Source organism: Pinus tabuliformis, chromosome Q, assembly GCF_031772625.1.
Source record: "Pinus tabuliformis cultivar Carrire ecotype Pingquan chromosome Q, CPIR1, whole genome shotgun sequence".
NCBI lineage: Eukaryota > Viridiplantae > Streptophyta > Pinopsida > Pinales > Pinaceae > Pinus > Pinus tabuliformis.
Window position 1 is genome coordinate 237,413,402 of NC_142296.1, and position 24,129 is coordinate 237,437,530.

General features: G+C 40.7%; 2 protein-coding genes across 2 annotated transcripts in view; both read right to left on the reverse strand.

The window, feature by feature from the left end:
- Positions 1 to 1,748: 1,748 nt before the first annotated feature.
- Positions 1,749 to 4,459, reverse strand: LOC149219066 (uncharacterized). Its single transcript, XM_089382524.1, has 2 exons — positions 2,437 to 4,459; positions 1,749 to 2,308 (listed from the first exon to the last, which is right to left on the reverse strand). Exon 1 carries the CDS (start codon positions 3,472 to 3,474, stop codon positions 2,860 to 2,862), a length of 615 nt encoding a protein of 204 aa, XP_089238650.1. The 5' UTR covers positions 3,475 to 4,459; the 3' UTR covers positions 1,749 to 2,308; positions 2,437 to 2,859.
- Positions 4,460 to 6,451: 1,992 nt separating this feature from the next.
- Positions 6,452 to 24,129, reverse strand: part of LOC149219067 (transmembrane 9 superfamily member 2-like) — a 120,654-nt gene continuing 102,976 nt past the window's right edge. The window contains exon 7 of the mRNA XM_089384247.1: positions 6,452 to 7,129. Coding sequence (XP_089240373.1) covers positions 6,910 to 7,129 — 220 coding nt within the window. The 3' untranslated portion in view covers positions 6,452 to 6,909. The remainder of the gene's footprint in view (positions 7,130 to 24,129) is intronic.

Below are 24,129 nucleotides of genomic sequence, written 5' to 3' on the forward strand. Positions count from 1 at the left end.
AGAATCTCCATCAAGTCGACTTCCACAAAGTGATCACATGTCAGCCTATATATACACAACTATTCAAATGCTCATGTCAACGCAATTATATTGGACAACCACTATATACACAAGCACTGGATCTTCGCATAATAACATAACACAAGTTTTCATTTCAGAGAACAAGTTTCGGTGATATGACATAGATTACTAGCTTGGATCTCAAGAAGATTGTAGTGAAGTTTAGGTGATCTCAGTGGAAAACTCTCAATGATCTCAAGAGAATTTAATGACATTCTCAGCATATTGGAATGCGGATTACAGTGGAGACAGTTTAGTGATGTATCACAGTGACTCGATGTTATTTTTGTATCACAATTTCGGTGCTACTACAGTGATCACATTTCAGTGATATTACAGTGATGTATTTCGGTGCTATCTCATTGCTACCACAGTGAATATCTCAGTGATGTAGACTCGATTCTTCAGTATCTCGGTGTTATTGTTATCATAGTGATAAGTTCAATGTCATTGCAAGGATCAAAGTATGAAGAAGAATGACAAGGTTCACTTGATGGATGGAGGTAGTCTCGAGTCTAAGTTGTAAGGGTCTTGGTCATCTCATCTTGAATCTACTAAAGGAAGAATTTTCACTGGGTTTTCCCATGAGTGCAGTTTTGCCCTGGCAACGTGCCTACATCTTGTGTACTATTTTATTTGTTGCTTGGAATTAATCTTGATGATAAGAAAAGATAAATCGAAAGAGCTAATAATAATAATAAATAAAACATCACAAGATAATGGCATTAATAAAACAAATAATTTAACTGCCACCTCTATGGATTTCTCAACAAAACCTATTCCAAAAATACTCTACCAACTCTACACTCCTAAAATAAATTATTGATAATTTTGTTTTGGAACAAATCGCACAACCATTTATTAGCCGTATATAAAGAAATGTCCCTTTAACTGCTAGGATCTAGTTTAACACCAGCCATCCAAATACCATAGAAAAGTAAGCTTTCCATATAACATTGATAGCTCCAAAAGTCCCACGATTATTGTTAGCATTAAAGGACAAGTGAGCCTTCCATATATCTTGATAACTCCAAACATCCCAAAATTACTGTTAGTACTCTCAATTCATAATTCATAGACATCTTTGAAATTTATTTTTTCATAAATGAGGACATTATATCCCATGAGCATATATTACCGTTCCAAAATAGTTGTTAACAGAAGTCTGTAATTTCGTTTTTTTTATAAACGAGGACATTATACCCCATGAGCATATATTACCGTCCCAAAATAGTTGTTAACGGAAGTCTGTAATTTCTTGTTTTATAAACGATGACATTGTATCCCATGAGCATATTACCATCCCAAAATAGTTGTTGACAAAAGTCTGAAATTACATATCTAAATTATTACCACAAATAAGCAAAATCAAAGGCATAATAGTTACTTTTGGCATTATGGTTATAATAATAACCAGTGTTGAAAATATCGGTATCGACAAAATACCGGCGAGGGTCCAAAAAATTATCTTATCGGCAATATCAGCGAAAATATCGGCAAATATCGGCAAGCATAAAAAATGCATAATATATTCATTTTTTTCAGATTTTTAAACATATAAAGAAATAACAACATGAAATAAACACATTGGCACATAAATATGAAGAAAGCACTGATATATATGATGTCAAATAGAAATGATACATCAAATGCAATACCAAATCTTGCTGATCCCTGATAATTGTCCATTCAAGGACTCAAATGTGGAGAACCAATACAAATTAACATCACATATATAAAAGTATCTAATTATCATGAGTTATATGTAGCGTAACAAATAAAACTAGCAATTATATATCTGAAATCACTGCCCTCTCCCCCTTTTACGGGAAAACATGATGGGTTGTTTCCCCTAGTAGTAGAAAGCCTTGACCCTGCCTCTGCACCTAATGTCAAATAATGAGTGCTAGGTATGGGGCTATGCTCTCCTATATCTATAGCAAATGGTGTTGATGCTGATGCTCCCACAGTGTCCTCCTCCTCCTCCTCATGTTCTTCCTCCGAGTGCTGCTGCTCCTCCGAGTCCCCCTCTTGTTGCCCCTGTTCTGATGGATCATCTGCCACTGGCTCTAACCATGAAGGTGACTCCTCCAAGATGGGCTCCTCAGACTCCACCATCTACTTAGATAATACATCAATATTGTCTAAGGAAATGGCATCTGGATCCATTGGTGATTCTATTTGCCTCACTCGAAGTCGGATGTTGTAATGCACATACACTAAATCATTGAGGCGTGCGAACTCCAACCTGTAAGAGTGTCAAAAAAACTAATGAGTCTTGACTCTTGACTGTTGACACTTGAAGGCCATAAATTAAAAATTAAAAATTACAATAAGTGTAATTGCTCAACTGAAGGTTGAAGCTCAAAGTTATACCTGTTGCGCTTTTTTGCGTGTATTTTCTCAAATACACTCCAATTGCGCTCACACCCTGAAGAGCTACATGTTTGACTCAAGATTCGTATGGCCAATTTCTACAAATTTGGTGCCCTTACATCATAGCTTCGCCACCAAATATCTATAACAAAATAATGAAATAAAAAATTCAAAAACTTAAAACATAATTAAACTTTCAAATAAAAGTTACATAATTGAATTTAAAAAAAAAATAGAATTATAAGTAAAGAAATTCTAAATTGAAAATTCTAATTTCTAATGAGTGATGACTTGTCACTTACGTGGCATGAAGAGGGTCATTTCCCTAATAGCATTATCAAAGCCAAATAGGCCAACACAATCCCGATAATACTATATCTCGCGATCGATTTTGCTACAAAGCTCAGGATCAGGGACCATCCTCTAAATACAAGAATGGAGCCCTTCCATCACCTCGCCATCAAAATAAAAGCTGCATTTGTATGAAAATGCGGTGTTGAGGAAGAGTGTTGCTGCATGAATGGGTCGATGAAGCATCCATGTCCACCGACTATCAATCACATCCCATAACATCATCTGCCTATCAAGGCTAATAGAACCCTTGTCTGCATAATAAGAACGAATGGCCTCCTTGGCCCTATCCATGCCCTCATACAAATAAGCCATTGCAGGCTTCTCCCCATCTACCAATCTGAGAACCTTTACTATAGGTTCACTAACTGAGCATGCTTCTTCTACTCCATGCCAAAACGTCTCAAAGTACACCATTTTTGCAATGGCTTTCTCGTCCTGTCTCCTGCTATATCTACAATTACGCCAGTCATCAGACACAAACATTTGCTTCAACTCGAACTGACATCGAAGCAAAGACTGAAGAGTAATAAAGTTTGTGGCAAAACATGTGATCACAGGACGCCACAACTCCTTGTTTCTAGTGAACCTCCTCATGAGGCTAAGAACAAAAGCATGGTTATAAATAAACTTGGGGACGCTCCTAGCCATATCAACCACCTCCTTAATGAATGAGAGTTTCCCCATATTCTCAAGCAACAGATCGAGTCAATGTGTTGCACACGGAGTCCGGAACAATGTGGGATGCCTCTCTATAAGCATATTGCCGACAGACACATAATTAGCTGCATTGTCTATTATGAGTTGCACCACATTCTGCACACCAATCTCCCGAATGAACCCATCTAACAACTCATATCGTTGTTGCATCTTTGATATGTTCTGATGCATCCAACAATTTAATAAACATGGTACCTTTAAGACAATGCACCAAGAAATTTAGAAGGGTCCTACCCTTCCTATCTGTCCAACCATCAGACATCACTGTGCATCTAGTAACTTCCCATGTCTTTTTTAACTCCGCTAATCTAGAGTTGATGTCCTGCTTTTTTGCTTGAAGAATTGGCCCCCGCAACTCCTCATATGTAGCACTTTTGTACCCTGGGCCCACAACAGCAATAGCATCACACATTGGCTGCCAAAATGGATTGGTTTTGGTGACGCTGATAGGTAAGTTGCTCCAGAAAATACACCTCCCCATGACTCTATCTGCTTCTTGCTTCTCCTTTTTTTTAACAAGCGATTTTATGCCAGGTTGTGCTCCATGTCCTATTCATGGAACAAAAAATGATGACCTCGCACTAGCAGTAGCAGGTGATGATGTGCCAGCGGTGGAGCCCCTCCCACTACACTCAACATCAAAATCAAGAGAAGATATCCCGAAAGATCTACCTGCACATTCAGCCTTGTTTCTTTCTGTCTCTTCCTTCTTTCTATCTTTTCATCAATTGCCTCAAAAGCTTTTTGTATAAGCTCTGGACTAGAAACTGTACAAATCCCAACATCATGTCCAGTGAGTCTAGCCAGATGGTATTTCAATGGTGTAACCCCACCTGTCATCCTGGTCCCACACTGTTTGCATGTAAGATATGCACGATTTGTCCCACCATTAGGGATCCCATACTCCCAAAATGGGTCCAAGGCTTTTGGCATATTTGTATTTTGTAGTGGGCTAACTCAAACCTAGGGCACCAAAAAAAAAATTGGAATTAATAACTTAATAAGTAATAACCACATCATTTTACAAAACAGTTTTTTTGCTACATTATTTGCAATTTTGCAATGTGAATTCAATGAAAAACCATAAATGACAATAAGAGGGTGTATTTGAAAGTTTAAAAAAAAAAAATTGGAGTTTGCTCTCCAAATATGGAGAAAAGTTAAAAACTTAAAACCCTTGCATTTGCTCATGGGCATGAAAATCTTTTCAAATGGAAAGAAAAAAAAAAATGATTGTAGGCAAATAGACAAGCAAGAACAGTCCTAAAACTAACAAAAAATTCATTAACATAGGGGTTTATTTGAACATACCTGTTAATGGAAGAAATGAAATTGTCTCATTGTTCTTCAAGCTTAGATCAACAAAATCTTCGTTGTTGGTGGCGATAATAGCTATGCAACGCTCAAACCCTCCTTGGCAGCAAGCACATAGCTCTCCCCTTCTTTCTCCAGCAATCAGAAATGAAAATGATTGAAAAAAAAAACAAAATCGTACTTTTATAAGCCACGCGGAATTTTTTGACTGTCGTTGGGCGATTTTTTGAATCGTCGTGCGATATTTTGCCAAAATATCGCCGATATCTCGGAAATATCACGATATTTTCTCGGCGATAATTCGGCTCGCCGAAAATATCACGATATTTACGAAAATCGGCGATATTATCAACACTGTTTGCTAATAACCACATAACCCTATATAATAATAATTAGTATATATCATGAGTTGTCAGTAATAACCCCCTATCATAGCCTTCTACGGTTATGAGATGCCTGAAATTAAAGATTGTCTAGCCTCTCATGTTAGATCCCAATAGGGTATTTATAAGTCATATGTCTTTAACATGAGCAGTCACATAAAGCACCAAAATGGATGAAACAAGGTGACCAACATCGCTCAAACAGATATTCCAAGAATGTGATTTGAACTATGCTCTTCTTTAATCATACAAACAAATTTCATTAGAAAATGGCAACAAAACTAAACTAGCCTCAAAGTTCTACAAGCCATATCAAATTTGAACAGTAATAGATCCAATTGCATATGTCTTGGATTTACCATATAATAAAGGCTTTACATAGTGTCCTATCCAAGAAACTAGTTTTACATGTTTCTCAATGAGAAAGGAAGAAGGGTAATACAACTTGGAACTCTTGGACACAAATAAATCACTAAGATCAAACCAATTTACAGTATACTTGATTATATGGAGAAACCTACCTCATTAATAAGCATCCTACGAAAATCAGGCTTAAGCACAATATTCAGTCCTACCTATGCTTTTAGGGAAAAACAACTTAAGAGAGGAAGGGCTAGTAATATCTCATAAATGGGTATACTTGCGATGAAGGCTTGCCACCTTTCACATAAGCGTTAAATCGACAAACAGCTCCTCTCACATCACAATTTTACATTTTCCATATAAAACAAGTGTTTTTATCACATTCTCTCTGCATTATTCTCCAACAATTTTTGGATTGTCTAAACCCACACTGAGGTCACTGCTAGCTTACAACATTTTGGAAGAATATGCCCTCATAAACTTTTCAAGATTCCTGCTAAAATTGAAATGAACTTCAATGTTCTCAAGTACAAATAAGTAAGCAAATGACAAGAAACGACTCTCGAGAAATTCAAATTCAGATAACATGTCGTCACAAAATATTATAAGAATTATTTCTTAGTTAAAATCAAAAGACACGCTCGTAAATTTGCAGACCATTGATCAACTTATCAAAATGGCAGTAACACCCGATACCGATCTTCTGAGTCCCAAACCCTTTCATCCAAAACAGCATATAGACTACAGTCAAAATGGCTTACATATAAGCAGCTCAGCAAACTATGTTGAATAAACAGATCTACAAAGACTAACATAAATATGCTCCAATGTCAAGCATTTCGAAGTCCAGCAGGACTCGGAAAAAAAAACCAAAGACATCGCACTTGAAACACAAACATTTATTCTTACCAAAAAAAAGACCAGGAATATAAAATACAGGCCAACAGAAAGGTAACATTTGAAGATCCCTGAAGCTTGCTCAATGCTTATTCATCTTATTCCATAGATTTGAGACCTAAAAAAATTGGCTTATGCCTGACAATAGGTATCACCAAACAAAGCTGTTCGAAATAAAACATGCCTCCGTAACTATTCATCAACATAACTATATACTAGTTCTTCAATTGTTCACCTCAGCCTATTCTGCCAGTGTCATTATTCACCTTATTTCCTAGAAACTTACCACATGTAAGCATTCACCTAACGGTAAGAGCTTACCACCCAACTCCATTTTGGACAAGCATGTCCAAAGGAGTATGCTAGCCAGCACCATTATAATCTGCAACTAATCTACAGGATGGACAGATAGACCACAATCTGCATGCTCTGCACTGGAAGAGTTTTACTCACACTTAATGGAACGGTATATATGGCGAACAAACAGTAAAGAAGACTGGAATCCAACTGTTCCCAGCATTAGGAAGAAGCCATAACATATGCAAGCCATGTATCCAAAGAAGAATGACACTTGCATGAAGCCAGTCATATCAGATCGTGCAAAGTAATAATAGAAACAGTATGCAAACACGAATAAACCAGTTGATCCTCCACATAAAACAGACCTGCATCAAAATTAAAAGAGGTTTTCAGTATTATCTCCTTTCTTAAATCAAATCAAACAACTGAAAAGGGTGATAAAAAATCCTAGTTTGATTGAACCTAGAAGACTTCAAAGTACTGTTGCCCAATAATTGGGAAAGGAGAAAACTTAGAAGCTTAAAATCAGGTACCATAGAAAATAAACACCCAAGTAAGTAGAGAGAAATATAGAAGCATCTGTTGCATTTATCCAATAATGCCATTGGATACAATCGCTAAAATCTGGAAAACGGTTATTCTTCAAAAATTAATGTTCGATGTCAAAAACAGACAACAGACAACAGACCTGGAAATTTCCAAAAAGGAAAAACGACTCACGTAACTCGTCAGTCATATTCTTATAATCTGATAACGGGATGACTGTTGAAGTATGAGAGTATGCAAAACCAATTAGTACATGCATCTGCCAATTGGTCCCTATAAAAGGCTAAACTGAAGTGCACCCAACTTGTTTCTACTAAATAACATCATTCTAGGACAGCATTAAACCAACACCTTTAAATATATTGCAACTTCAAATAGCTTAAAAATATATCAATCAACTTTAATTAACAAGCACATCATTTCCAGAGTCAATTATAATGCCAGATGTAAGCAAAGATGAACATTATACCAAGAAAATTGATTTAGCATAATCTCAAAAAAGCCCCTAGAAAAAAAATAGATAAAAATGGTGCCAATGTGCGAACTCGGAAACCTCAAAAAGAATTTTTTAATTCAGATCAAGAATTAGTTAAAAAGATTAAGCCCAATTTGAGTTGAGTAGAGTAAATGTGCAGCATAAGGCTGAATTGATCAATGATTCCAGGATTCTGACAATGCATGTTCAACTCCCTATTTATGCTGCCAGCCCTGAAGGAAACTGATCAAATCATGGTGATCAACCAGTGGTGGCATTCCCACAATCCTCGAGACATTTAGTCACTGTTTCATTCACGAGAACATTATCAGCAATGACTGAATCCTTGCAAAACATAACAGAAGACAGATCACTTATATATAAGTTACACCTGTGTAGATGTCAATAAGCTGAAGACCACCTTCCTGTTTCAGCATAGTGCAAAGGTTATATGCCTTTTCAATTAACACCAACCCTAATTGAAATCAATACATCTTAATTAAATGTGAATAATTACAATGAAGTACTAGAAGAAAAGACAAACAAAGATTCACTGCAAACCATTCTCCTCTTTACAGAATTTGCCCTCTAGGATAGTTTGAAAGTTGTGTTTAACCAGACCCACAGTATCTCAGAGTCTGCTTGAAAACATATATAATTATATTCACTGTTTTCTTAAGGAACTTTCATAATGTTCTGCCCATTTTCAAATTCTAAAAATCGTTGTAATTCTTCCTTATAAGCAGCAGCGATAGTAGCATGCCTTTCATATCTGTTGGAATTCCTTTTGCTATTTTCCAGTGAATCACATTCAGATTTGTCATTAACTGTGATACGATCCCAATTGCGTAACTCAAATCCAGCCCAATAGCCTTTCACATATGTTAGAATTCCTTTTGCTACTTTCCAGTGAATCCCATTCAGATTTGTCATTAACTGTGATACGATCCCGATTGCATAACTCAAATCCAGCCCAATAGCCTTTCACATATGTTAGAATTCCTTTTGCTACTTTCCAGTGAATCCCCTTCAGATTTGTCATCAACTGTGATTCAATCCCAATTGCACAACTCAAATCACAGCCCAATAGTCTCATAAGGTCGGCTTCCAATACAGACTTGCATCCACTAGCTTTGAATATTCATGAGGTGCTAAACTTCATTCCCGTTTTGATAAGAGTTTCCACTGACTTGCAATCAGCCATATTGAATTATTTTAGTATTTAATGTAAATACTTAGGCTGGGACGTTGACGAGACTTAGCATAGTGAACATGTATGAACATGCATTATAGTAGTACTTAAGTACACGTTTGTACTTGGTATTTTGTACTTCAGTACTTTATCCTTTGTAATTTTGGGTAACCTGGTCCAAATTGATTAGGCACTTATTTTATTGAAGAGATGCTCACACTTGATCACTCTCCCCATATATTTGTACTCCTATATATAGATGATAATACAAATGAATGCAGCGCACATTGTGCCAATCTCCTTTCCAATTTCTACTTGCATGCTTGCTCTCCCTCTTGGGTTTTTATTTGTGTATGTGTGTAATCATATTGCTGTATATTCATATCAATTGGAGTCAGAGCATTAAGTTTAGGGCTTCTTCAGAATTCTCCAATTTATGCCTCACTGGGACTTCCTACCTACATTGACACTCTCTCTTAATTTTATGTCATCAGTACACGGGTAACTCGCTCTCAATTAGGCTTATCTCAAAAAAATCTATATTTATGCATTTCAGCAAGATTTCTGTAATCTTGTCACAGCTGCAGACTCTTGTTCACAATTAATGGAATTGCTAGTCTTTTTCAGTCTAATCATCTAGTTTTCTATTCATTCTACATCTGTAACCCGGGAGATCATTGTTCCTGGCTTGTAAGAAACATGAAATTTTCAACCAAACCCACACTACAGCTCCACTCAATTCTTCCAAAGACTTCATTGGCTCCTATCCTCCCAACACTGTTCAGAGTCTTGGCAGATCAACAACTGAACAAACTCTTCAAAGTTAATGGAAATCTTTGCATAGCAACAACAGTTTCAAACCAAAACGATGGAAGATAAGGTAATTTATTGATGTCCAACTAATGACCATAAAGATAGGTCAATGGGGCTATTACCACAAAATATAGCAGGCCTAGTGCAAAGCCTCACTAGGCAACCTAGGTCTTATGGCAACAAACAGATTAGCCACCACTGTCAGCTCAATGGCCTTTCTCCTGCTATTCTGTGGTTGGATGTTATCCCCACAAAGGAGGCTTCCTGGGTAAGACTTAGAATTTAGATTAATAGGGCTCCAAGCCAAATGGCTCTCTAAGGATCTTGCAGATAAATCATCTAAAAGTCTTCAATAAAAGAGGGTTCATGGGTGAGTGAGTCTAATGGTTATGGGAGAAGGTACCGGCAAAGACTTGGAGGCCAGTATAAGAGTTACAACTGTTCAGGTACACTTTCCACCAACCCCAATAAACTAAAGAAAGGCTGCTATATAGTATAAACTAATGTTTTTAAGGTATGTCAATTTACAGCATGCAATAGCATATAACAACAAACATTGTCTCTAAATGATAAAAGCAACAAAGGAATAAAGGCTATCAAAGAGGTAAGCAATGGGTAGGTCAACTTTCTGTTTTTAATGGATGAAAAGGTATGTGATAGCAATAAATATCTAGACGTGAGCCCTATTTTTAGGGGTAGAACATGCAACTAATGCTAGATTTTGTCTTTTTAAATTTACTAAAAGAAATTCCTACCAATAGAATAATAACATATAGATAAAAAATTGTTATAAAATGCATATTTACGCCAAACCATGAACCTGGTTACCAAAAAATGAGAGAGAAATTTACAAGGTGATCCCACAACTAGACTAGTGCCCCTATTCAAATGGACTATGGAGTCAAAGAGGGTGAGGTCAATGATAGAAGGACTTGGATGAAGAGGGTGGAAGGCTAAATACCTTCTCTTAGAAACCCTAGCGACTTCTTGTAATAGGAGATTTAAGGTCAAAGGATGCATGCAACAAGTTCCTTTAATGGATTCTTGAATGACAAATTTTGCATAACATGTTGAAACAAAATTTCATGAAAGATTTTACACTTTCTAATATGGCACAACTGAAACCGTAATTTCATAAAATAGTATGCAAAATGGGAGAAAATGACAATAAATTTACAGCATTCAATCAAGAATCGCTTCATCAATCCAAAGATAGTCTCTCCATGCAAAAATACCCCTCCCAAGACAATTCACTCCATTGTTCATCCATAGCGACCAAGAGAAAAAGACAAGAATGCTAGTGTGCACTCACTCAAGAGAGAAGAGATGAGTGTGTGTGTGATGATGAACAAGTGAGATTCACGTCTTTCTATTTATATGAGGGAACCCAGACACTTTTCACTAATTTACAACAAAAAGCCCCAAAAGTTTGCTTGGGGCATTCAACCAGGCCTAAAGGTCACAAGCCCACCTTAAGATAGCTTTAAAAAATCACAAAACATAAGAAATATGTCATAATTCCTCCACGTGTGGTAGTAGGAGATGCTCTCCAACATGATTTCATTCTCCAAAAATAGGCATCTCCATCAAGCAAGTGACAAAGTGGGTCCAAAAGTGCTCCTCACTCCAAGGGACACCATCAAAATGCGTGGGTACATCTCTAAGTAACATCTCCTCCACCAAGACATCATCATCAAGAAAGCTCACGTCACCTTCCTAGGGCATGCATGGGTGACGTGGCAGCCCTAGGATCAAGTGTTGGCATGAACATAGGGTGTGCTAGCCATCTCAAGAGATCTCCATCATAATCTAGGCTCTAGAACAAGGCAACGTCCATCAAACAACTACAAGGCCAGCCTGGGGGCATCTTGGATCCATCTGGACACAACATCTATCAAGACAACACATTTGCTTCTTGGCTTAGCCTTTCAGCATCTAGAAGTGTAGCAAGGGGCATACAACCATGTGGAGGCTGCTCAAATCCAATGCTCATCTCAAGAGAGAAATTTTGGGGCTATGGAGCCATATGTTCTCTTAAAATTGGGCTAGACATCCTCTTCATTATGTTGGAATGGTGTCAAGCCATCCTTCGAGGGATCTCTACTGCATGTATGATGCACCACCTGAAACATACCCTCAAGATCAAGTGAGATCAATATCAATAAGGACAAAAACCATTAAAGCATCATAGTGGACCATATTCAATGTTAGGGGCACAAGAACACTTCACACAAACCTTACCTTCAAATGTTTTTCTAGTTCATGAGTTGTAGGCAAGTTACCACACTTAAGTCTTATATTAGGGATGATCATGCAATTAGCAATATTAGGTGCCTATAGCCCATAAGGGGAAGAACATTTACAGGTAGACCCAACAATCCATAGGTGCATGTGATAATCTGGTCATGGAATGGAAAAGGCTTCAAGGAAGATGGCCATGGCCATCATACCAGCTAAAGGAGGTCCAACATCTTGAGTATAATGATGAGAAAAGGGAGCAACCGTGGAGGCATGAGTTAATCATTTCCTTGTCCTACTTTTTCCACCCCTCTAGTGCACCTTTGACTTTAACGATTCGTCTTTCTTTGTTACATAGCTTAGCTGACCTAGCTTGCTATACGATTTTCCATTACCCCTTAAAGATGCAACAATTTATCGCTTATCGAGGTTGGACATTCATAAGTTCCTTTATTTGGATAGAGCATGAAATGCTTAGGAACTGGGTGATGGCTAATGAGGGGGGTAGAACCTATGCTAGGATTTTTCCCACATGCTTATGTAAGTCTTAGCCACCTTTTGCATTTTTCATTTTCTTTCTTATGTTTTTATATTTCTTTCAGCAACATGAACCTCTTAGAGAAAAATTTTGAGCCTTGATTCAGAGATGAAGATATAAGGTGCTAGTGCCAACGACCAATGACAATCAACCCAACAAATGGAATTTGACTAAAAGGGCAACATCGAAGGTGGCAAATATGGATTACCTTGGGCAATATCAGTTAGTGCCTCCTATTAGTGCCCCTCCTAATAGTGGAAGAAAAGGGCATCAAGGGAGGTCACATTGGACTAGGGGAAAAAGATAATGTCCCAGGTGAAGCATAGGAATAAGGGTACAATCAAGTGCAGTCAATCATCTAGCTTGGCATGTGATCCTGATTAGTATGCACCAAACATTAAATGAAAACGCATGATTACAGAAATGGTTAGTACCTTTTGATAGATGACCTATTACCCACCACCTGTGGGTGATATCCATAGGAGAAATTTGTTCTCCTAGATGGTCCTCAACAGACAGCCTTGCAGCCACCATATAGCTCAATGTGCCACTATCTTCGCCACCTGAGCAAGCCATATGCTCCCTCACCCATCTGTCATGATCATATGTTTGAAGGTGGGCCTTCCGACCCTGAAGGTATGGCTTTTCATTGTGTAGCTAAGTAATTTTGTTTACTTATCATGGACACTTTTGGGCATGGATTGGTGCGGGGATTCAGCAATAAGAGTGGGCTTGGTTAACCTTTGTCTCCTTTGTCCAATTTGATGGTTAACCTTGTATCCTAGTCTCATGGGATCTCCTTTATTGGCTACTAGCTTTAGGGGTGGCACTACATGGGAAACCCTGATTTTGGTTGTGTGGTTACGCTTCCAGACACCATACATCACTCCCCTCTGCCCATTATAAGCTTATCCACCATATTTCCCACCTAGGTCCACATTTGTCCATTGGGTCAACAAGGAGTTTGCCTCCCCTTCCCCTTGCCCACACTTTGGGTCGAGCCTAGAACGATGCCCTAGAGGTTGATGCAGCTAAAACAAAAAGAAAAGCATAATTTGGCCACTCTCAAAAGGAAATGTACCATAAAATGCAAAAAATGGTCGGGACATACAAATTTAGCACATGGGCAAAGGCCAAACATGATCCGGATTTAAACAGGAACGAAACAAATTACAGAGATAACCATAAACACAAAGATGCAATGGAAATAATACTTCATTTCATTAATGTGAAATATTGAGATATGCTTACAAACAGAAAATGGAAATAAACAGCTAGGGCGATGGTAGCTTATCTCTGAGAAGAGATGTGGTGGCTACATGCCTCTGAACTGTGTTACAATGAGGCTCGAAGGCCTATTTATTGTTGAGAAACAATGGAAAACCCTAAACATCCAAAAACCTAACCCTAGAAGATGAAATGCCAAACTATGGACCCTGTTTGGGTAAATTGGTACATCAACTTCCCGGGGTCTTAACTTTGGCATACAATCTCCGTTTGATGCGTACAATATCTCGTTAGAAAGATCTATCCGAGAACTACAACTTTGGGAAGAGCAACATCGGTCCATGGACCCATGTTGCTCCCAGTTTTCCCAAAAAGCGTCGTTTAGGCCTCAAAATGGCTTCGGAAGTTTAGGACCCGAAAACTGCTAAAAATAGTAAACTGTGCTACAATTAAGGAAACTGAAAAGCTGAAAGAAGCAATGGTGGACTTGGCGGGTGGCCACCAATATCCACCTGGATCATTCCTCCCCCCTTAGGAAGCAATGGTCCCCATTGCGTTGAGTTCCTCCATGAGATGAAGAAACTTCTACTGAACTTGGTCCTTGGTGAGCCACTTGCCCTGGTGAAGGAGTTGGCCTGCTTTGACAACTCGATACAGTTGGATGTTCTGCTGGCGAGTGTGCTTGATCTATGTGTCCATTATCCGATCAGTTGCAGCTTGTTCCATGCAATCTGGATTTAACTTTGTGGGTGTGAGCTGTTCTGCAATGTCAGATGTGTCTAGTAATGGTGGAAAGTATGGCCAAAGGCGGTCCACATTGAACACTAGGTGCAGGCCAAGGAATGGGGGAATGTTGAGCTCAAATGCATTGTCTCCCACAGCCTTGGTAATGGTGTAAGGACCATATCGGAGTGGTCTGAGTTTCCGATAGGCTCCAGTAAGACGTTCCTTTTGCAAATGCAACCAGACTTTGTCGCCCACCTGAAACTTGTGTGGCACCCGATGTTGATCATGTCGCTGCTTGTACTTGGCATTTGATTTCTCCAAAATGTCATGGACTTGCTGGCGAATATGTTGGATATGCTTAATGAAGTTGTTTGCCTTATCTGTTCGGACTGGACATGAGCCGAATCTGCGTGAGTAGCTGCAAATGGCATGGCCACATCAATGGGACATAGTGGCTGGAATCCCAAGCCCACCTGAAAAGGGTTGTGGTCAGTCGAGCTGTGGAGAGCCCGGTTGTAGCTGTGCTGAACATACGGGAGGCTCTCATCCCATCTACGTGGATGCTTTGAGTTATACATGTGCAGAATGTGTACAATCATCCTGTTGACAACCTTTCTCTGGCCATCAGTTTGAGGATGGAAGGCTGTGGACTTAGTGAGTTTGTTGTCCAGCGTCGACCAAAGACTGGACCAAAATGTACTGAGGAACCTGCTATCCCGATCTGAGATGATAGACTGTGGGATCCCAAAGTGCACCCACACTTGTTCAAAGAAGAGTTTAGCAATGTCTTCTGCTATGATATTCTTCTTGCAGGTCACCATAACGGCCATCTTCAAGAACCTGTCTACGACCACAAAAACACAGTCGTTTCCATGGATAGTGGAAGGAAGGCCTGACATGTAATCCATGGAGATGGATTCCCAAGGTCGACTAGGGGTAGGCAGCGGGGTATAGAAGCCTTGCTTCTTGACTGTCGGTTTGGCAATGGCACAGGCAGTGCATGATCTGATGTACTTCCCAACATCCTATCGAAGATTCGGCCAGTAGAAATACTTCTGTAGTACTGCCACCGTTTTCTCGACCTCGAAATGCCCAGCAGCCCGACCGTAGTGTGTTTCCCAAATCATTTTGGCACGCTCGCTTGAAGGAACACAAAGGTGACCCAGGTGGCATAACAAGGCATCCTGGAGGTGAAAATCTGGAACATGTCGACCCTCTAAGAGTGTCTAGTATGCTTGGCCAAAGTCTGGGTCGCTTTTGTAGAGAAGTGGCCAATCAGAAGTCTCGTGCCCACAAGAGTTGAGCACGGTGGTTAATGACATGATTGATGGTCGACTGAGGCAATCTGCAACATTATTGGTGTTGCCCTTCTTATACTTGATATTCAAATGGAACTGTTGCAGGTATGTGGACCACTTCTGATGGCGATTATTCTGTAATTTCCCTTGGGTCTATATGAACTGGAGGGGTTGGTGGTCTGTGTGGATGACCGTTTCCTTCCCCAAAATGTAATGTTTCCATTGTCGGCAGTTCTGCACATGGAATATATCTCTTTGTCATAAGTGGGATACTTCCGGACTGTGTCTGAAAGTGTCTCACTGTGATATGCCATTGGATGCTCGTGTTGAGTAAGGACTGCCCCAATAGCATAGTCAGAGGCATCTGTCTCGACCTCAAATGGTTTTTGCAAGTCTGGCAATGCGAGCACTGGTGCCAAGCAGAGGCGGTCTTTCAACTCTATGAATGCCTTCTGTTGAGATTTAGACCAAAAGAATTTTGCTTTTGCTCCTCCCTTGGTGACTTGACTCAAGGGCCAAGTGATATGAGAAAATCCCAACACGAACCTGCAGTAGAAGTTGGCAAGACCTAGAAAGCTGCGGAGCTCCGTTAGAGTGGTTGGAGAGGGCCAATCCCGAATGACTTGGATCTTGGTTGGATCCACATGCACCCCCTATTCATCAATAATGTATCCCAGATACTGAACCTGGGTCATGCCAAAAGTGCATTTCTCCAAATTGGCACATAACTTGTGTTGTCGTAGTGTTTAGAGAACCTGTCGGATGCACTGGAGGTGCTCTTCCCAACTCTGGCTGAAGATCAGGATGTCATCCAAGTATACCACTATAAATGAGTTGGTGAATGGCCGCAAGATGTCATCCATTAGCCTCATGAAGGTTGCAGGAGCATTCATCAATCCAAAAGGCATAACCAACCATTTGAAAAGGCCCTCCTTGGCTTTGAAAGCAGTCTTCCACACATCGGAGGGTTCGATTGGTACCTGGTGATATCCTGACTTCAAATCGATCTTGCTGAAATATTTTGCCATCTTCAGTTGGTCCAGGAGGTCATCGATCTGTGGGATCGGGTACCTATTACGGACAGTGATCTTGTTCAGTGCCCGATAGTCAATACAGAGTCTCCAAGTCCCATCCTTCTTCTGTACCAACACGATCGGGCTCCCACAGGGCGATGAACTCAGACGGATGTGACCTTTCTATAGCAGCTCCTGAATCTGCCTCTTGATTTCATCGTTCTCCAGCACGGAGCGCTGATAAATTGGTCCATTAGGTAGTGACACACCTGGAGTCAGATCGATGGAGTGCTTGACCTGACAGTGCAGAGGAACCCCTGCGGGGGAGGTGAAGATGTCCTCATACTCCTCCACAACCTTGTCCATCTGTAGTTGTCGTGTGGAGGGGCCCTGTCTGGAGGTCGTAGCCACCGTCTTCTTCTTTCCTTGAGGGCGTATCATCAAGAAAACAAATTTCCCGGTTTTGGAAATGAGCTTACTACATTGTTTTTCAGTAACCAAAGAGATGGCGGTAGGCGGTGCTACCTCCGATATCCTGTACAACTTATTTCCCAAAGTAATAATAATAGCACGGGGCCTTGATTCATACACAGCATGTCGCTTCCACAAGTATGAGTGTCCTAATAATACATCACAAACTTCAAGGGGAGCAATGTCACACAATACCTCATCCGTGAAGGGCTTGATGTTGTATGGAAGGTGACACTGCTGGCTCACCCGAAGATCCCGTCCTTGGTGAAGCCACCCGATGGTGTACGGTTGTGGATGTGCTGTGGTCGGTAAGCCCAATCGCTTCACAACCTCTGTCGAAATGAGGTTCTTTTGGCTCCCACTATCGACAATGAACTGTAGCGGGGATCCCTTTACCCACATCTAGGAGTGGAAGAAACGCTCCTCCTCCTCTGAATCTTCGGGTTCCTCCTTCTAGATCTTCGTGGTGGCAACAGTGGCGTTGGGCTCCGCATCGATAATTTGCTTCCCTTTGTCATTCCCCTTGTCGGGTTCTGACTCAGAGTCGGAACATGCATCTGATTCTGAAACCTTTAGCTCAGCCACCAGTGACTACTTGGCCCGACACTCACTTCTGTTGTGAGTGGAGCTCTTATGGAACTCACACCATTTTCCCGTGTCTTTTTTCGGCTTCGCGGCATTATTCTTTGCTTGCAACTTTGGCGGGTTGTCTTGGGCCACCCCGCCTTGGCTTTGTCCTTTGTTCTGCGATTTGAGGGCACCTTTCCCTTGCTTCAGATTTGCAGATCCAAAGTCTCGCTTCTTCTGTTTAAACTTTTGCTCGACTTTGACGGCATATCGATATGTCGTGCCGAGCGAGGAGATGTTCAGGAATTCTATTTCTTCTTGGATGTACTTGTGCAGGCAGCCGCGGTATTTGAGTATCAAATGCTGCTCTGAATCCTTGATACCCAACTTTGTGCGAAGGGTATGGAAAATATTGGTAAACTCCGGCACGTCTTGGTCCCTTCCCTGCCGCAGCGTGGTCCACTTTATGTATTGATCCTCATAGCTTCTGACAGGGTAGTACTGCTCCTTGATGGCATCCCGGAATGAATTCCGGTGGGTGCGGCTGAAAATAGTGAGCCGATACTTTCATCCTTCTACTCGCAGTAGGTTTTCCACCAATCCTTGACATGGGGGGCTACTTTGAGAAGAGCGAAAATAGCAAGATTTTGATAGGATCTCCTACTCCCTCGTCTTTCTTTTCATCCACCATGGGAGGCCATCGGGTTTTGCGAGGCTAGTCTTGCAAAGATTCGACCAGTTCAAGCCCTAACTCCTTATATCTCGGCCTCGTTGGGGACATCCAAAGAAAAACAGAGAAAAAGCAAACTGCTCTAATACCACTGATCCGGATTTAAACAGGAACGCAACAAATTACAGAGATAACCATAAACACAAAGATGCAACGGAAATAATACTTCATTTCATTAATGTAAAATACTGAGATATGCTTACAAACAAAAAATGGAAATAACCAACTAGGGCGATGGTAGCTTATCTCTGAGAAGAGATGTGGTGGCTACATGCCTCTGAACCGTGTTATAATGAGGCTCGAAGGCCTATTTATTGTTGAGAAACAATGGAAAACCCTAAACATCCAAAAACCTAACCCTAGAAGATGAAGCGCCAAACTGTGGGCCCTATTTGGGTAAATTGGTACATCAACTTCCCGACGTCGTAACTTTGGCATACGATCTCCATTTAACGCGTACAATATCTCGTTAGCAAGATCTATCCGAGAACTACAACTTTGGAAAGAGCAACATCAGTCCATGGACCCATGTTGCTCCCAGTTTTCCCAAAAAACGTCGTCTAGGGCCTCAAAATGGCTCCGAAAGTTTAGGACCCAAAAAACTGCTAAAAATAGTAAACTGTGCTACAATTAAGGAAACTGAAAAGCTGAAAGAAACAATGGTGGGGGTCCAAGTGGACTTGGCGGGTGGCCACCAATATCCGCCTTGACCAAAACATGAGCTCTACCCCTATCATTATGACCATCACCTTGGTTCCTAGGGTCCCTCATATTGACCCCTTTCATCAGTAAGGAACCCATGATTGTCCCAACCCCTGGTAGGCAATGAACTACCCCACCTTAAGGGGGTATTCACTCTTATATCTTACGCGTCATGCTCTCATCCCCTAGAGCCCCAAGTAGTTATAAAGGAAAAATCAATGAAAGGCAAAAGACATATGAAGAAGGGTGGAAAAACAAACGCAGGGTAACTCATGTACTACGATTGCTCCCTCCTACATTCATACACCCAAGTGTGGACTTCTCCTATCATAACTACCCTTGTACTATGGCATGTGGCTTGGAGCCTTTCCCTCGATGCCCCACTTTGTTTCATCATTCTATCACATGCTACCTTCCATTTGATGAATGTACCATGGACATGTCATTCCCCTTAAAGGCTAAAACCACCTAATAGGGTATTTGGTTAACCTTCTTCTTGAAGTTGGAGACACTTGTACCTTTTAAAGCCCAATATGGAAGGGCATGCCACTATGAAGTGTCCGCTTGGTTCGATGATTTGTAAGCTTATTTACTCAGTTGCACTAATGTTTGGTTGTACTGGAAGGTGAGGGGACACATTGGATCTTACACAGGATTGCAAGTGGGTCTTCATCTTGGGTTTGGTCTCCCTATACGAGGTCCAAGCCCTTCATAGAGTCATATTGGCATTTGTAGGGTGAGCATTGAGAGCCATGGGCCTCCACCATAGCAAGGAGTAGATTGCCACTTTATGGGATCCTTCAATTCCACTCATTTCTTGCTAATGTTCCATTTATTTGACGATGACGATGCACCTGGACCACCTTGCCCAGTCTGCTACACTCTTGCACCACACACTTGGCAGATGTTCCATGGCCTAGATGAGGATGTGTCTCACCATGGGAGACAAAGGGGGGGCTTGCATCATTGTTCAAGCCCTTACAAATGGGATACAGGCTTGTTCGATTCATTTGGAGACCCATGAGGATGTTATTGTGCCCCCACAACCACTTGGGGCACCACAGGTCATTTGCTTAGATATCAAGGGGCCACCCCTTTTATCACTATGCTTGAAGCCCATCCATTCACTTTGACACACATTGGACTCCACTATGCCTCTTCAAGGCCCTTCAACCTATTGTATCTATCATTTTGTCCTCTTGAGAGGCTCATTTTTGTATTATGGAGCTATCTTTGTGGGCTTGTCACCAAGTAATGTTATTTTTTCACATTATTTTATTAGTTGGGGCATTATTAGGACTATGTAGGCAAATCAACCCCATGAGGAGGATATATATTGATGTGTGTTGATTTTGGGTAGCATCAGATGTGCTCTAGCTCCGAAATTTTGTGAAGTGGCTAGAACAAATGTGATCTCCAAGACCGAGAAATTTTTTGGAAAAATTCCACCCAGATGAGGAGTTATTAAAATAATTAATTAATGGGTTCCTAAGTCTAAACTTAGGAAAATAAAAATATTAATGAGTATTAATAAAGATATGGGTGAGAAGCTTCTAAGAGACGAGGATCAAGTCTGTTTTAATCTTAGCCATTGATTAGAGACTTAATCTCGATCGTTGATTCATCAACAAGAAAAGTATAAGAGAAGACTTGAGAGTCATTTGAGGACACACCTGGCAAAAACTCAGTAACCCAAGGGAAATTGATTCTCAAGGAGGAGTTCGATTTTAGAGGGAGAGTTGCAGGGTGAAGGAAGAAGGCATCAACAGCAGTGAGAGACTGAGGAGGAGGTGACACAAGGCATTCGAGAGACAATGCAAAGGGAAGAGCAGGGAGACAGCACCATTGGAGACGCAGTCCTCACGCAGACTGATGCAGAAGTGGGTGAAGGGTCTCCAGGGTGTTAGAACTTCTCCAGGAGGAGACACTGTCTCAGGTATTTCTCGCAGAAATGTCTCAAACTTTCTATAGAATCATTCCTTGTAAAGCGATTGTTGCTGAAGATTAATAAATAAACCCTCATCTGCTACACCGGTTTTCCCACATTGGGTTTTTCCGAGGAAAATTGTCCAAAAACAACTGTGTTGATGTGATTGATTCTTGTGCTTGTATATCACTGTTCTTTTCTCTATGTAATTATGTGATAACTACAGTAGAATTTATTTTAATGTTTACTGAACGGTTTCGTAAATAACTTATTGTGAGAGATAAGTAGGTGAAATAAATAAGTTACTGCAGTAGAATTTCATGTTAGAAATTTTCACATGGTATCAGAGCAGAGATCGGGCAACGGGATTGAAGAATCTGCTATGAGTCAAAAGCATGATGTCGGGGCATCAACTCAGAGGGACTCACGCAGATCTCCAGAGAAAGAAAAGAGCACAAAGAACATGGATCACAATTATTCTATGTTAGCTTCCAGACTGGAAGAAGAAGTCGCTTGCCTAGCAAGTTCTACCTCCTCTGAGGTTTGGTATATAGATAGTGGAGCGTCCCGGCATATGACAGGAATACAAGAATGTTTTTTGAATTATCAGGAAGAAAGGATGAATTTCCAGATCACCATGGGAAATAAGGCAAAGTGTACCCCCGTAGGAAGAAGCACTGTAGTCTTTCAAACAAAAGCAGGGAATCGGCTTCGAGCAACCAATGTGTTGCATGTGCCAGGATTGGGGATGAACTTACCCTCTGTATCTCAGATTCAAAAGAAGGGCTATGATGTTTTCTTCATTAAGGAGAAAGTATATGTCAAACACCCGAGTTGGAAAAAGAAGGCCTAAATTGGAATCAGAAGTAACAGGCTGTATAGATTACAGTTAGAATCTCTAATGGCACTGATAAGCAATAGTGGGGAAAAAGATTTGAATGAACTATGGCACAGGAGGATGGGACACTTACACCATAGGGCTCTTAGAATTCTCAGAAAAACAGTATCAAGAGTTCCAGAATTAAGTACCGAATGAGATGATGTATGCAGAGGATGCGCACTAGGCAAGTACGCCAAGGCAGCATTTTCCAGAAGCAACAATAGGGCTAAGAGTGTTATGGGATTGAAGCTCTTAGTGGTACCGAATATTTCGTCACCTTCATTGATGACCGTTCCATAAAGACTTGGATCTACTTTCTAAAAACCAAGGATGAGGTTTTTGGTTGATTCAAAGAGTTCAAGGCTCTAGTTGAGAATCTGACAAGAAAGTAGATAAAGATATTGGGCTCAGACAATGGTGGAGAATACATCGACAAGGACTTCATTGATTTTTACGCAATGGACAGCCCCCTATAAACAGGATCGGAATGGAGTAGTAGAAAGGAAGAACCGGACTATTGTTGAAGCAGCGAGGGAAATGTTGTATGATCAGAATATGCCCAAGTTTCTATGGGCAGAAGCATGCAACACGGCAGTTGTATATCCAGAACAGGACTCCTCACAAGGCATTAGGTAAGATTACCCCGGAGAGTGTCTTCACTGGTAAGAACCCTGAGGTGAGTCATTTCAGGATATTTGGAAGTTTAGCATATTGCCATGTACCTGAAGAAAAGAGGAAGAAATTGGATAAGACTGCAGAGAAAGGATATCTTGTAGGATATAGCGAGAATGCTAAGGCATATAGAGTCTATCTTTCGGGGAATAGGAAGATCGTTTTCAACGGGATGTAAAGTTCATGGAGGATAGAGCTTTCAGAAAATTCCGAGAAATGCCTTCCAAAGAGCAGTGAAAGGATGATCCGTTGGTCCAGCCACTTCGACCAGTAGAAACTAGCGCTAGTATTTCTCCTAAAGACAAAACTCCAGAGGTGGAGCCTCAGGAAGAGGAGGAGCAGATAGATATACCCACTACCAGTGGTAGAACGAGTCGGGAACTTTGACAGATGCTACGAGATGCAGAGGATTTTGTCGGGGCACCCAGGAACAAGAAAAGGGAGTGTAGACAGCCAGACAAATACCAAGCCTTGGTGGCTCAGGTTGGAGAACCCTTCAGTTTTCAGGAGGCCGTTCAGCATCAAGTATGGGTAGATGCTATTGTGGAGGAATACAATTCCATTATGGTCAATGATGTCTCGGAAGTGGTACCTAGGCCTCAGGACAGGTCAGTTATAGGGTCGAGATGGCTCTAAAAAGTCAAATACGCTGCAGATGGCAATGTAGAAAAAACAAAGCTAAGTTTGTGGTTAAGGGGTTTGCTCAAAACGAATGGATATACTACGAATAAACCTTAGCCCCAATAGCCAGATATACTTCTATTAGATCCGTGATATCCCTTGCAGCTCAGATGGGGTGGGAGATTCACCAAATGGATGTCAAGACGGAGTTCTTGAACAAGGTGATAGAAGAAGAAGTATGCATTGAACAACCAAAGGGTTTTGAGACACATGAGAAGAAATCTCATGTATGTAGATTGAAGAAAGCTCTATATGGGCTTAAACAGGCACCTAGAGCATGGTACGATCGAATTGATGGCTACTTGCAGAAAATGGGATTCGTCAAGAGTGACACAAATCCTAACCTCTACTATTTGGTTGTAGAGAATGAGCCTCTAATCCTGGTTTTATATGTGGATGATCTCTTTCTGACAAGATCATCCAAGCTCATCAAAGATTGTAAGGAGAACCTAGCCACAGAATTCAACATGAAGGATTTGGGACGGATGCATTATTTCCTGGGGTTGGAAGTTTGGTAGCAAAAGGGTGAAATTTTCCTTGGGCAAGGAAGATACGCTACAAAGATTTTGAAAAGGTTCAAAATGCAAGACTATAGACCTCTGGCTACTCCAATGATCACCAACTAGAAGAAGATTGATGCATCCAAAGATAAAGAAGTCGATCCCACCT